Source organism: Canis lupus, chromosome 4, assembly GCF_048164855.1.
Source record: "Canis lupus baileyi chromosome 4, mCanLup2.hap1, whole genome shotgun sequence".
NCBI lineage: Eukaryota > Metazoa > Chordata > Mammalia > Carnivora > Canidae > Canis > Canis lupus.
Window position 1 is genome coordinate 42,530,054 of NC_132841.1, and position 13,769 is coordinate 42,543,822.

General features: G+C 42.3%; 1 protein-coding gene across 1 annotated transcript in view; it reads right to left on the reverse strand.

Annotated features, from left to right (window-relative positions):
* The window catches only part of DOCK2 (dedicator of cytokinesis 2), a 397,905-nt gene that overhangs the window by 39,765 nt on the left and 344,371 nt on the right, over window positions 1-13,769 (reverse strand). Inside the window, exons 34-35 of the mRNA XM_072824198.1 lie at window positions 6,509-6,594; window positions 321-477 (exon numbers count right to left, since the gene is read on the reverse strand). Coding sequence (XP_072680299.1) covers window positions 321-477; window positions 6,509-6,594 — 243 coding nt within the window. The remainder of the gene's footprint in view (window positions 1-320; window positions 478-6,508; window positions 6,595-13,769) is intronic.

Here is a 13,769-nt window from a genome sequence, read left to right on the forward strand (position 1 = left end):
AGGATGAGAACCCATGCACTATGTAACTCCAAAGCTCATACTCTTAACCATTTTATCTTGCCACTTTCCTTCCATATGATGTGTTAAGTGTTAAATAAAACACTCATTCCCATTTCCTATATGAGGAAACTGAGCATGGAATGGTGAAGTTATTCTCAAGACACAGAGCTAGCAGGTGGCAGAGTAGGGATTCAATCCCACTTTTGTCTGGTTTCCAAAGCATTACTCCCTATCAAGAGCATAGTGAAACCCAAAACCTGGCCTGCCCCCAGGACTCTGGTGTGATGTGACCTTGGGGCAAGGCAGTCAACCCCACACACCAGTAGATTCACAGTGCAGCTCATGCGGTTGTCTTTGCTCTCATCCGTCATCACACCCCGGTAATCGAGTAGCTTCTCCAGGAGACCTTTGACCAGGTTCACAAAGTTTTCCACTGACTTAAAAATAGTCGGGTGCTCTGCAGCACACTCCATCAGGCTGTGGACAGAGATGGGAAGACAGTGAGCTCATGACCAGGGGAAAAAAGAGTGTATCGGGGGCAGGGAGCAAATAAACCAGTGAATCCAAGGTCCCTTGGTTCACATGTTGGCTCATTTTGTTCATTTATTCAATCACATATTCACCTATATACTTCTTTGTCCATACAGTTTGTTAAGTATTTAATATTTTCACCCACCATCAGAATGGGAAAAAAAATGTCCAGTATGGGCAATAGAGTGGTGAAACGGTTACTTATACACATCCACATTGGGAGTAAATCAGTACAACCTTCTAAGAAGCAATTTTCACAATATCTATCAAAATTGTAAATGTACGTAACCTCTGACCTAACAATTCTGCTTCTGGGAGTCTAACTGACAGAAATGTTCCCAGAAACATGTAAGGATTTACAATACTTACAAATTGTGTCTATAGTGAAATAGTTGAAACCATCTTAAATGTCCATCAATAGGTAAATGGTTAATAAATTAAAGCATATTCACAAAATGTAGTTCTATGAAGACATTAAAAAGTATGAGAGATAAATATACTTTGACATGAAAAGCTCTATAAAATATACAGATCAGTGAGAAAAGTAAATCTCAGAACAATATTTGTTTTTAATTTAACCAACTCATATAGGACCTATCATGTCCCAGAAATTATTCCAAATGTCTCACAAATGGTAACTCATTTACTCTCCTATCATTGTTTTATGAAATGGGATTTTTGCAAATGGGGAAACTAAGACACAGTGAGGCCAATTAACTTGTCCAAGGTCACACAGTAAGAGGTGTCAATAGAGGTGCATGTCTGCATTAGCGTCTCTGTGTGCTTATAAATGTGCCAAATATGGTCAAGGATAAACACCACACTCTTAATGGTGGTTGCTTCTGACAAAGAGTATATGTGGGGAAATAGAGAAGAAAGTATTCATTTTTTAAATTTAAACATGCATATGCTATTTGAAAATGTTATATTTGTTGTAATACTAGTATTCTAAAATTTAAAAACAAAAATAAAAATATGGTATTCCTTAAGCAGTTGTTAGGTAGTATGATAGGCATTGTGCACAGTGGGGATGGGGAGAAAGATAAAATAAGAAATATAAAAAAAAATCATGTCTACTTTCAGGAGGCCTACAGGTGAGGCAAGGGGAGACAGATGGATTAAACACCACATTTTATTAATCACTTATTCTGCACCAAACACTAATCACTTTTTTCCTTTTCCTTTTTCTAATTTTTTAAATCACTTTTTCTTAAGAAATCACCCCAATAATTCTGACTGGTAAAAATTATTCCTCTCATTTTATAGGTGAGGGAATCAAAACTCAGAGAGGTTAAATGACCTTCCCAAATCACTCTTGTAGTAAGCGGCAATCTTGGGAATCAAGCCAAACACTTCCTTATTTTCCCACAGAGAAACATTGTGGTGTGTTCTCAGGCATCTTGAGTAGACAAGCATTACCCAGGCTACTATTTGTTTCTGGCTACTTTCCCCATGGCAGCTTCGGTCCTAAGAGCTCCTAGGAGGGAAAGGTGAGGAAGGCAAGGACTTTAGAGGGTCATTTCCTTCCAGAAGCCAAACCAGGCTGCAAGGAGGCAACATCTCAAACTGTGGCTGTGATCAGACAAATCCATCTTCTCCGTGGGAGAAGCACCTGTTCCCTGGCTCTCAATGAGAGATGCAAATTGTCCTGTGATTTAGACCTGTCTGGCTTAGTCACAGCTGTGCCTGACTCCTTCTGGGACAGTCACTTCCAGCCCTCTTTCCCAAGCTAATGAGAATGTGACAAAGCTTTGTCCAGTGTTTAGAGTGCAATTCCTCACAGCCTTCCAGGCACCTCAGACTCAGAAGGTATCTCACAGCCTGAGTGCAGCCAGACCAGTGGTTCTCAGTCCCAACTACATGTTAGAATCACCAGGGGAGCATTTTATAAAGCTCAATGGCCATGGTAAAATTGATGACTTTGTATCTTTGGGAGTGGAAGCCAGGTAGCACTATTTTATTTTTAAAGCTCTCTAGGTGGTTCCAATATGCCACCAACATTAAGAACAACTTGTTTAGTCCAGTACTTTGCAAAGTTCAATGTCCATAGGAATCACCTGGGGATTAATAGATTCTGATTAACAGATTCTGTTAATAGATTCTAGTTCAGTGGATCTGGGCTAGGGCCTACATTCTACATTTCTAAAAAGCTCCTTGATGATGCTAGTGCTATTGGTCCTTTACAAAGCATGGGCTTAGAAAAACACAGTCCTGGCTTTCTTAGTTTCATTATTCTTTAAAGTATAGGGTAAGGAAACTGCCTGTATGGTGTAGGACTGGTGAGACAATTGGCAGACTTTTTGGAAATCACCCATCTGTTCACCATCCACCACCATCTACCATCCATCCATCTACTCAATAGATACCGTTCTAAGAACTAGGGCTTCAGAAATCATTAAGACAATGACTTCCAAGAAATCACAGTGTAGCAGGGGAAGCAGACGCAGAGATAAAAACTAACCATAGTATATAGTGTTGCCATTTATTGAGTACTTTCTGTGTTCCAGATGCTGTACAAACCCATTTTATTGGTTACTTATTTAATACTTAGACAAAATTTCCTTGAGTTAGGCATTATTAATGTTGTCAATCTATAGAGGAGGCATGAAGCCCATGGGTCCTGCCCAGATCACCCAGCTGTTCCTCTCCTTTGAATCCACAATAGAGGACAGTATAATGGAAAAGGGTCCTGGGAATCTTCAGATGATGCAGATAATTCCTCACTCAGTGGAAAGAGAGGTGGCAGGGTGCTTGCCAACCTCTCCATGTCTATGCTCCTGCCTTGATGGGCCTGGAGGGAGCTTACCCTGCCTTGAAATTGATTTGCATTCTGTGTGGGAGGCCTTTGGAGCAAGGAGCCCAGGCCCTGTCAGTGCTGATGGAACTGGGTTTCCACTCATTCCTTTAAAAATGATGTGGGAGGTGCCACATATGACAGGTTGTCTTTCAGGTACTGAATTGGTTTGGGTGGGATCTTAGCCCTAGAACACACATTCCCTGTCTCCTTCAGCCTTCTAGCATCTTGTCAGTTCTAGAAAAATTCTCAGGCAGATGGAATACAGAAGGATAGAGTGTCTAATCACTCCATTCAACGTGGGACCCTCACATTAAGATAATTATGGACAAATGGGAGAGGGCTCTGAGGACAGTTCTGAGGGTAGGGAAGAGTTGGATGTTGTGTAAGTTTGTGTAGCTTATGTACTGCACAAGAGCCCACAAGAGGCTGAAATTCAGCCCCACTCTATGCCCTAAGCCGTATGCCCTAATGCAGGGTTACAGCTGCCACAGGAAGAGAAGCCTTGCTCTAGTCACAAAGGCACCATCATATTGCTAACCTGTGTACCCACAAGACTGTGTTTGCCCAGAGCGGGCCCTACATACCAGTGAAAGCCCTGAATGAAGGGCTGAGAAGTAAGGCTGGGGGAACTGAGGATGACCAGCCTGGAGGAGAAATGAAACAAAGGCTCATGGCTTCAAATAACCACATTAGTATCTACCTGGAGAACAACAACAACAACAACAATAATAATAGCTAATATTTCCATACTATTTACTAGTTATCAGAAATTGTACCAAGTACTTTATATGACTTCTCTGTGTATTATAAACAAAAACTATAAGAGTTGGACAGTATTTTCATCCCCAATTTGCAGATAAGGAAACTGAGGCTTGGAAGGTTCAAAGGAAGAAGCAGGGACCTGGCCCTCAGACATTCTAATGGGACCTTGACTCCTCTGGTTGGGTTTGATTAGTTTTGTAGAAATCATTCACACCTCTCTCTCAAGAGCAAAAATAATGAGTTGCTTTTAATTTCCCCAACCTCTAAGGATCCTTTTATAAATAATCACTCAGGAAGGATTTGGAAATCCTGCTGATCATCTGAAGACTGCCACAGAGCCCCATCCGCTTATAAAAATGGAAATTGCCTGCACTGTAAATGGTTTCACTTATGATCAATATTTAGATTTTCCTTTTTAGGACTTTAAAATAAACATTGACTTAGGCAAAATGTCACTTTTTTTTCCCCTGGACAGTTAGTCTCGATACCTACCCAAGGGGCTTTCCTTCCGGCTGAGCTATGTTTGCCTTCCATGTGTTTAGTGAGGGCTGTATACAGTAACAGAAGGGGTTCAGGGCCGCCAAGATGGTACCACCTAGGAATCTGTTCTACCTACTGAACAGGGTAAGGAGGGTCACAGTGAGTGTTAGAGCAAGGTTCTTAGGTTGCTTTTGTTGTTGAAGTTAAAATATTCAAAAAGGATTGGGAAAAGAATCCAAAATCAGAGTTATATCAGAGAATCATACAAATCAGAGAATATACAACTAGGAAAAATATTTGGAATGTCTGAGCCAAATTTCTAAACTTTGGGAAAGGTCCTTCTGGGGGAAAGGAGACAATTGACATGGACACAGAAACTGGGAGTCAGGTATTTTTTAAAAAGTACAATAACTAAGCTTTTACCTGCTGTGTACCAGTTGCCTTATAGCTATTCAGTCTTCAAAATAACTATAGGTTTATTATTCCCATTTTACAGATGGAGATACAAACTAAAAGCTAAAGATGTGTGATTGGACCAAAGTTAAGTAGATGCTAGGTGGTGGAATCAGGGTTTAAAACCCAGTATCTTTCTCCAAATATATACAATTGGCCAATATGCACAAGAAAAAAAAAAAAAAAAGCTCAACATCATTAGCCATCAAGGAAATGCAAATCAAAATGGCAATGATATCATTTTCACAGCTATGAGGATGGCTCTAATTAGTGAGACAGATATCAACAAGTGTTGGGGACAATGTGGAGAAACTGGAACTCTCATACACTGCTGGTAGGAATGTGAATGGTCCAGAACTTTGGAAAACAGTCTCACAGTTCTTCAAAAGGCCAAACAGAGTTACCAAATGATCCAGCAATTCCATTCCTTAGTTTACACTCTAGAGAACTGTAAGCATATGTCTACACAAAAATGTGCACATGGACCCCCATAGCATCATTCCTAATAGTGAAAAAGTAGAAACAGCCTAAATGTCCATTAATTGGTAAATGAATAAACAAAATAGGGTGTATCTAAACAGTGAAATATGAGTCAGCAACAAGAATGAATGAGGGCTGACACCTGCTACAGCATGGATGACCCTTGAAAACATGCTATGAATAAGAAGCCAGGCACCAAAGACCATGTATTGATTCCAATTATATGAAATGTGTAGAATAGACAAATCTCACAAGGACAGAAAGTAGGCAGGATTATGGCTAAAGGATATGGGGTTTCTTTCAGGAAATGTTCTAAAACTGGTCATGATTATATAGCTCTGCACATATGTTAAAAACCATTGAATTGCATACTTTTAGTGATCTGTACAGTATATAAATTATATGCCAATAAGATGTTAAAACCAAACAGCATCCTGACCCCAAGTTCACTGCTGACCATTGTGCCCTACAGTCAGGCAGAACCGGGTCCCAGCTTGTCCACCCAACTAGCTTGTTCCAGTGTCCTCAGACAAGAACCTCCTGTGAGCCTCAGGGGCCAGCTCTGTGACATGGGGATCAGAGAGTAAATGCAACGAAATGAGGCAGTGCATAGAGAGCATTTAGCATAGCATCCATGTGCTGCATGTGCTCCCTATATTTTGGCTGTGATCAACATCTGTCTAAGATTAAAAGAGAAAAAAAAAGGAAAAACTAGCAAGAATTATTCCACAGCAAAGAGAGGACAAAAGTGAACATTTTAGTGGATTTTTTCCTTCTTCCTAACGCAGCAGAGTTTCTTTTTATCTGTCCCATTCCATCAATATCAAAGAAACAGCCACTCTAGAGGGAGAGAGATCTGAGGTTTCTTTCAAACATGGAATTTCTCCAATACCAGGAGCCACCAGATGGATCTCCAGGGGAGAAGAGAGCCTCTGAAGGCCCTGAGGTTCTGAACCCTCCAGCAGACCTCCCTTGCTCCTCCAGCATAGGGAGCACTGAACTTACATCGACTCCAGCAGCTGCATGTATTGCTCATCTCCTCGGCCCCCTTCCACCTCATGGTCCAGCTTGAGGATGATTTCGTTTTCAAACTGAAGAAATACACGATGGAAATCAATAATAACAATGTTAGAAGGCTGAATGTTGAAATTAGTCAATTTGTTATATTAACCAAAACTTTAGGGACCGGCTATCATTTCCCAGGGTCACTGCCAGGAAGGGGGAGCACACACGGGACACGATACTATGCTTGTCTTTGGAGAATTGCCAGAGTACAGGGAAGAAAAGTAGTTGGTAAGCACTAGAAAGAGAAGGAGGAAGGGAGGAGAAGGAGAGAGTGAATGAGTTAAGGGAAAGGTCACATTGAGTGGAGGGCACAGTGTGTGCAAAGACATGGAGGTATGTGAGAGAATGGCATGTTGTCATAGACAACTACCACTTCTGCCTCTCTGGCATTCCTTTCTCCATACTTTTGGCTGCTGGAGATGGCCATAATGAAAAAGCCTGCCTGGGAATGACACCAATATGGAGGAAAGCAGAAAGGAGGAGATGGAGAAAGACTGAGCCCCCTTAGCCCATCCATACTTGAAACTCTCCTATTTATATGAGCTGATGCCTCAGAAAGTAAAGACTGGAGACACCTGTAATGGTCAGAGATCAGACTAGGTAAGTGACCTGAAGGTGAGCACGTACCCACAGTCCCACTAAATCTTGTTAGGGCGAAGACAGGGACTTTCTATCTCCTTACTTTTACAATCAAGAGGCATCTCACCCACTTCAGTTCATGGTTTATTCAATATTTTGAAGGGCCATACTGGATCCCTTTTCATGGCTAAAATGCTAAAACAGTTTATATTGCTCTAATAACATGCCTTGATAAGTCCATTCACATCATGCAATGCATTTCTCCTTATTTACCATTAAATAAGAAACTAGCCCCTGGAGAAGGGAAGGAGGCCCTTAGCAAAGGTCATCAAGGCCAAAGCAGTCTTTGGGTGGGTACTCCTGGTTCCTCACCCAACTTCTCTACCCTCAGTCCTTAAAATATCTCCATGAAGCCTGGAGATCATATCTAGAGGATCACTTTTTTTTAAGAGATAAAGAAAGACCATACATAAGCAGGAGGGGGAAGGGGAGAGAAAGGGAGAAAGGGAGAGAGATATATATAGAGAGAATATCAAGCAGCCTCCACACTCAGAATGGAGCCTGATGTGGGGCTTGATCTCATGACTCTAAGACCATGAAGAGCAAAAAGCAAGAGTTGGATGCTTAACTGACTGAGCCAGGCAGGCACCTCAAAGAGGATTACTTTTAAATGTGAAAATGCATGAAAAACAATTGAATTTAAATTTAAAAAAAAGAAAAGAAAATTTTAAAAAAGAAAATGCATGAAAAGCAGCCAGCCCCAGATTGGCACTACTGAAGTAAGTGTTAGGTATTATTACACATGAAGAAGTAGAGGCTCGGGGACTTTAAGTGGCTTGTCTAATGTCTCAGATGAATGGCAGAGACCTCTTGGCAAGCTCTTTCCAGTGCACAAAGGATCAAGCCCAGTCTGGTTGGTTGGAGTCTTCAGGTGATAAAAGGCAGGGGCTGGATTTACTCTTCCCTCAGCTCACATCTGTGGTGCCATTGTGCCCTCACTTTTGTGTGCTGAGGGCCAAAGGAAAGGACCAGAAGCTTGTGCTGATACAGTACAAATAAGAAGATTGCCTGTGAGTTTCCATAGATGGAGAAGATTTACAGAAGGAGATATACAAAACCTGGAAGATGGGTAAGACTGTGATAGATATGAAAAGGAATGGCATTCTAGGTAGGAGGCATGGAGTGAGCAAAGGGCAGAGATAGCAACGTAGAAATAAATGAGGAGAGCAGTTCATCAGGAGTAGAGTTCAAGAAATCGAGGAAGAATTAGAATGGAATTAGAATTAGAATGGAGACCTAGATGGGGGCCAATCTGATGAGGGTGTGGGCTACTAGTCTGCACATGAATCATGGACTTCATATGACATATTGTAGTAAGCACCTCATATGCATCAGATATCATCTGGAGTCAAGGGTTGGGGCTATCATGATTAGACATGTCTACTGAGCAAGCCTAGGACAGGAAGAAATACAGCTGAAGGACTACAGGTATGGACTTTGACATTAGACTGTCTGGCTTTACATGTCTGCTCCATTCCCTCCACCATCTAGGGAAAGCTAGTAGGTCTTTCTAATCCTGTTTCAGAGTTTATACCAGGGCCAGCAAATATTCTCTATAAAGGGCCAGATTGTAAATATTTTAGGCTTTGCATATTAGATAGTCTTTGCCACAAATACTCAGCTCTGCTACTGTAACACAAAAGCAAACATAGTAATACATAGACAAATCATCATGGCTGTATTCCAATAAAACTTTATTTACAAAAACAGGCAGCAGGACAGAGTTGGTCTATCAATATAATAGTTGTACCAACTGCAAGGGGTAGTTAGAAGGACTGGAGGAGATATTATATATAGTGCACCAGGGGAGAGCATAAACCCACGTATACATCAGGTTTGCTCATCTGTTTATGATTACTGCTAATGTTATTGCTATTACTGCTGAGTGTAACTGGAAAGCAGCTCTGGGGGAGAAGAAAAAAACAGCTCTTTTTTCTTGTCTGACTTGTTCAGTGGTAAATGTTGGCATGATTCCTCCTCATGCGATGAGCTTTCCTTTAGAGCAGAGAAGTGCATGGGGGTAAATAAGCACTTGTCACAGGGTCACAAAAGAGCCTTCAGGGAAGGAAATTACAGGGTGCCAGGAGGCTGTGCAGAGCTGGATGATGACATATCATGCCTGAGCCTTCCAGGGCAGGTCAGACAGTGAGGGTCTCAGTCAGGCACATCCCAGAGCAGACCATGGCAGGTTTTGCTCCCCAGCAGAGGCACCATGCTCAGGAGTGGCTATGGCCATAGTTTTTGGGATCTAAGAGACTTAGTTTGAGTCTTGCTTTGCCTTTTTTCCACACTCTGTGACCCTGGGCAAGTTAATAAGCTTTTGGGGGCTGAATTTTCTCATCTATTGAATGGAGAATTAAAACAGTGCCTGCTTAGAGTGGTGCTGGGAGAAGTTAATGGGAAAACACGTGAAAGGCTTAGCATGGCACTTGGCACATAATAAGTGCCCAATAATTGTTAGCAATTAGCATCATGACATTGTTGACATTGTCATTGTCAGTAGCACTGCAATCTCACTTAGTCTTTACAAGCGCCAAGGGAGATGGATAGCATCATTCCTATTTTATAAAGAAGGAAACTGAGGCAAAGTGGAATCTTTGTCTTGAGTTTCAAAGGATGGATGGACTTGACCAGAGTTGGCCCAAGGGCCCAGTATTTGTTCTTAAACATACACTATGCCATGCCACTGTGCAGAGCTTCTGGCTTCTCCAACTCAATGCTATTTCCATCCACAGCTACACAACTGTATCACATTGTTGATTCCTCCCACCATCCCTGTAAGGCGAATATTCCTTAAGGAGCATCTGCAGGCTACGTTCATAGAAGTCAATGCTACAGAGGCCCAATATGAATCTTGAGAAGCCCTAGTCAGGGAAAAGGAAGTGAACTCTAGGAGTCCAGCCCTCCTGGGTGGGCCTCCTTCTTCTTGCAGAGTGACTCCTGCAGGTTTCACGTTCCCGTCATGCCTTCCCTGCATCTCTCCTGCTGCCTCTCCTGACTGCTTGAGAACATCTTGGCTATTTTCATTATTGACTTGCCTAGAATCCCATGGAAGTGTGACATTTAGGAGACAAGAGGTCTTCTTCAAATGTATGGTGCTGACTTTGACTTTGTATGGGAGGGGCAGAGATTGTGTGAAAGGCCAGGATGGCAGAGAGATAGCATGGATGGAACTGGCACAAGTAAGTCAGCCTGTGGCCTCCTTTGTTAATGAAATGCTGGTTGTCTGGGGGTGGATGTAAACAGACTTGGTGGAGGGGGAAGCTGGAAAAGATAATGTCATGTGAGAGGGGAGTCAGGGCAGCTTCCTAATTTTCTTTGAGTAATCATGTCCCTGTCTGCTCCAGATTATTCCCAGGTGGAGCTCAGGTTTGGGAACCTATTATGGTATTATGATATTCATTTTACAGATAAGGAAACTGGGGCTGAAGGAGGGTAAATAACTTACCCAAATTTATTCAGCTCATAAGCAGCAAGCCTATCTGACTCCAAAGCACATGGTCCACAATATAGTAGGTGTCCAGTATACATTTATTGATTGATTGCTCTTTTCCACATTATGTTCTAAGCCATTTAAATCACCACCTTACTCCATGCCAAGACTCAGTTTCAGTGGGATCTCCTAAATTGATATCTCTGTCCATTAATTCATTCACCAAGCAATTACTGACTTCATGCTGTATTCTAGCTGCTGTTCTAGGTGCTGCTATCAAATCCTATTACCTCTTCCATCTTTGAAAGAGGGATTTTCTCTGGAATCTCCTGCCTACTGCAGCTCAGACCCTCTGGCTGATCATTCTACAGACATGTTCTATACGATCTATACCATAGGTAACCACTCTTCTCAGTCTCTGCCCCAGGACTCCCACGCCTTTCCACCAACTTCACCTAAAAACCTTAAAACCCTTCCTTCCACAAAGAATTGGTCAGGAAGACAGCTGGTCTACCCAGCCTCTGGGGAGTCACTTAAGCAATAGTCAGCTACCCTCATTATCCTACATTATGAAAATATTCACTGGAATGTTCTTCCCCATGTCAAGGCCTTCCTCTGAAATGTGATAGGATGCGGGTCTAAATGCCTCCATTCATCCTGGCATGGTACCTACCACATTTATGACAGGCACTTGATTGGTGCTAGAAGTTCAAGAATGAGAGACTATCTTCAGCCCTAAAAGAGCTCCCAGTCTTGTGATAAAGATAGATCTATGAGTAGATCATCATGCAATATGGAACAAATGATATGCCTGAGTCTCATGCAGGACAAGATGCATTTCACCCGGACCAGGCACAGCCATGCCAGCTACAATGTGGCAACCCAAGGCTCCTGTTGCAGAAACTGCCATGGCCATAGCCCCACCAATGGCATCATGGAGTGTACCAGGGATGGGACACCCAGGTTCAGGCATAGGACAGAAACCCCTGAGATGATCTTAGGTAAAGTGCTACACTCATGTGGGCTGAAGGTTATCAGCCAAATGCATCAGCTATCTAATTTGGGCTAGAGGAGAAGACAGGGAAATCTGGCAATGAGGTTGCAGAAGAAACTCAGTGCAGAAAGAGAGATTGCCCACAGAGCCTCCTTTTCCCCACACCCACACTGCTTAAGTCCATCAGGGTCTAACCCCTTCCTGTCTTAGTTTCAGCCTCTTCACATCCTGCTTGAGCAAATCTGTCTTTTGCATGCATATGAACCACTGACTGCCTCAGGAAGCACACAGGGCTGCCTCAAAACATGAAGCTTCAGCTGAAGTATGAGTAGAATCTCTTCAGGTGAAGAAATCAAAGGAAGAGCCTGGGCAAAGGCAGGGCATCAAGAGAACTGCAAGATATTGGGTACCAGGCCAGGGGGCTTGACTGGGAACAAGTGTCCTGCTAACTTTTACTCTTGTTTTGCTATTTACTTTAAGAAACTCAAATTTTAGGAAGGGAAGACTGTCATCTTAGGCACCTGATTCTTGATAATTTTAGCATTATTCCCTAATGCTAGTTTGCACACAATTCCTCCTGGATTTCAAACTCAGTTCTGGGGTTCGCTCTGGATGTGGCCATCAGAACTTCTTGGGGTTTATGAAGGACTGGCTTCCTCCTTTCCTGGGGACATCTTCCAGGGCTGCTTACTCTGAATCAAGGAGACATGCCTGGATCTGCTTATTCCACAGCTGAGCTCCCACCAAGCACACCAGCTGGTTTTTTGATGGGAAGCTGCCCATTAGTCAGCTTGATTGTCCTATCTCTTTTGATAAGGGAGAAATTAAGAGAAGCAATTGGGCATCATTATTATGATGGACACAGCTTGGAGCAAAGAGTCCAAGGATGACCCCCATTCATGGAAAACAGGTAGGTGGATGTCATGGGGATGCCACAGTAAGGAAATTCTTTAAGGCCAAAAAAAAAAAAAAAAAAAATCACACTCAGGCAAGCCTCAGAAAGCCACTAAACACGAGGCCACCAAACACAACTATAAGGTCATAGTCCAGAAATGAAGGTCTTGCTTATTTTTTTAAATATAGCATACTATCAGGTACTTGTAGTGTTCACTTTGCACACCTGCTCCCAAGACATTTTCTGAGCCAGCTGGTGCATACCTCTGGAGGGAATGCTGACCTGAGGGTAAGTATGATGCCCTTCATCTCACATTGTGTGCTGTCTACATGTTCCCAAGCTTCACACACTTCGCTTCCCCTTAAAAGGTAGCAGATTGCAAACTGCCTTTAAATACCCACTCCAGGGTTTCACTCTCCTTGATCCCAACTGGTTATATATGGTATCTTCCTCTATCTGACCTCCTCGACCTGATTTCTTTTCAGGCTTTTTGCCGAGGGGACAGCTGGTCACTTGCCTTTATGAAACTAGACAGCTCCTGCTAATTAATCCCTAGGCAGGAGAGTACCCTCTTACACTGGTATCATCAGAGCAAACTACAGATCTCCCTTAGCTTATAATGGGATTCTGTCCTGATAAATACACTGCAAGTTGAAAATACAGTTAAGTTGAAAACACATTTATTTATTTTTTAATAATAAATTTATTTTTTATTGGTGTTCAGTTTGCCATCATACAGAATAACACCCAGTGCTCATCCCATCAAGTGCCCCCCTCAGTGCCCGTCACCCATTCACCCCCACCCCCCACCCTCCTCCCTTCCACCACCCCTAGTTTGTTTCCCAGAGTTAGGAGTCTTCATGTTCTGCCTCCCTTTCTGATATTTCCTACCCCTTTCTTCTCCCTTCCCTTCTATTCCCTTTCACTATTATTTATATTCCCCAAATGAATGAGACCATATAATGTTTGTCCTCCTCTGATTGACTTATTTCACTCAGCATAATACCACATTTAATATCCCTAACCTTTTGAACATCATAGCTTAGCCAGCTTACCTTAAATGTGTTTAGGACACTTATATTGCCTTGGTTGGGTAAAATCATCTAAGGCAAAAACCTATTTTATAATAAAATGTTGATTAGATCATGTAATTTACTAAATATTATACTGAAACTGAGAGTATGGGCATAGAATGGCTCTAATTATATCAATTGTTTACCCTCATGATCATGTGGCTGAC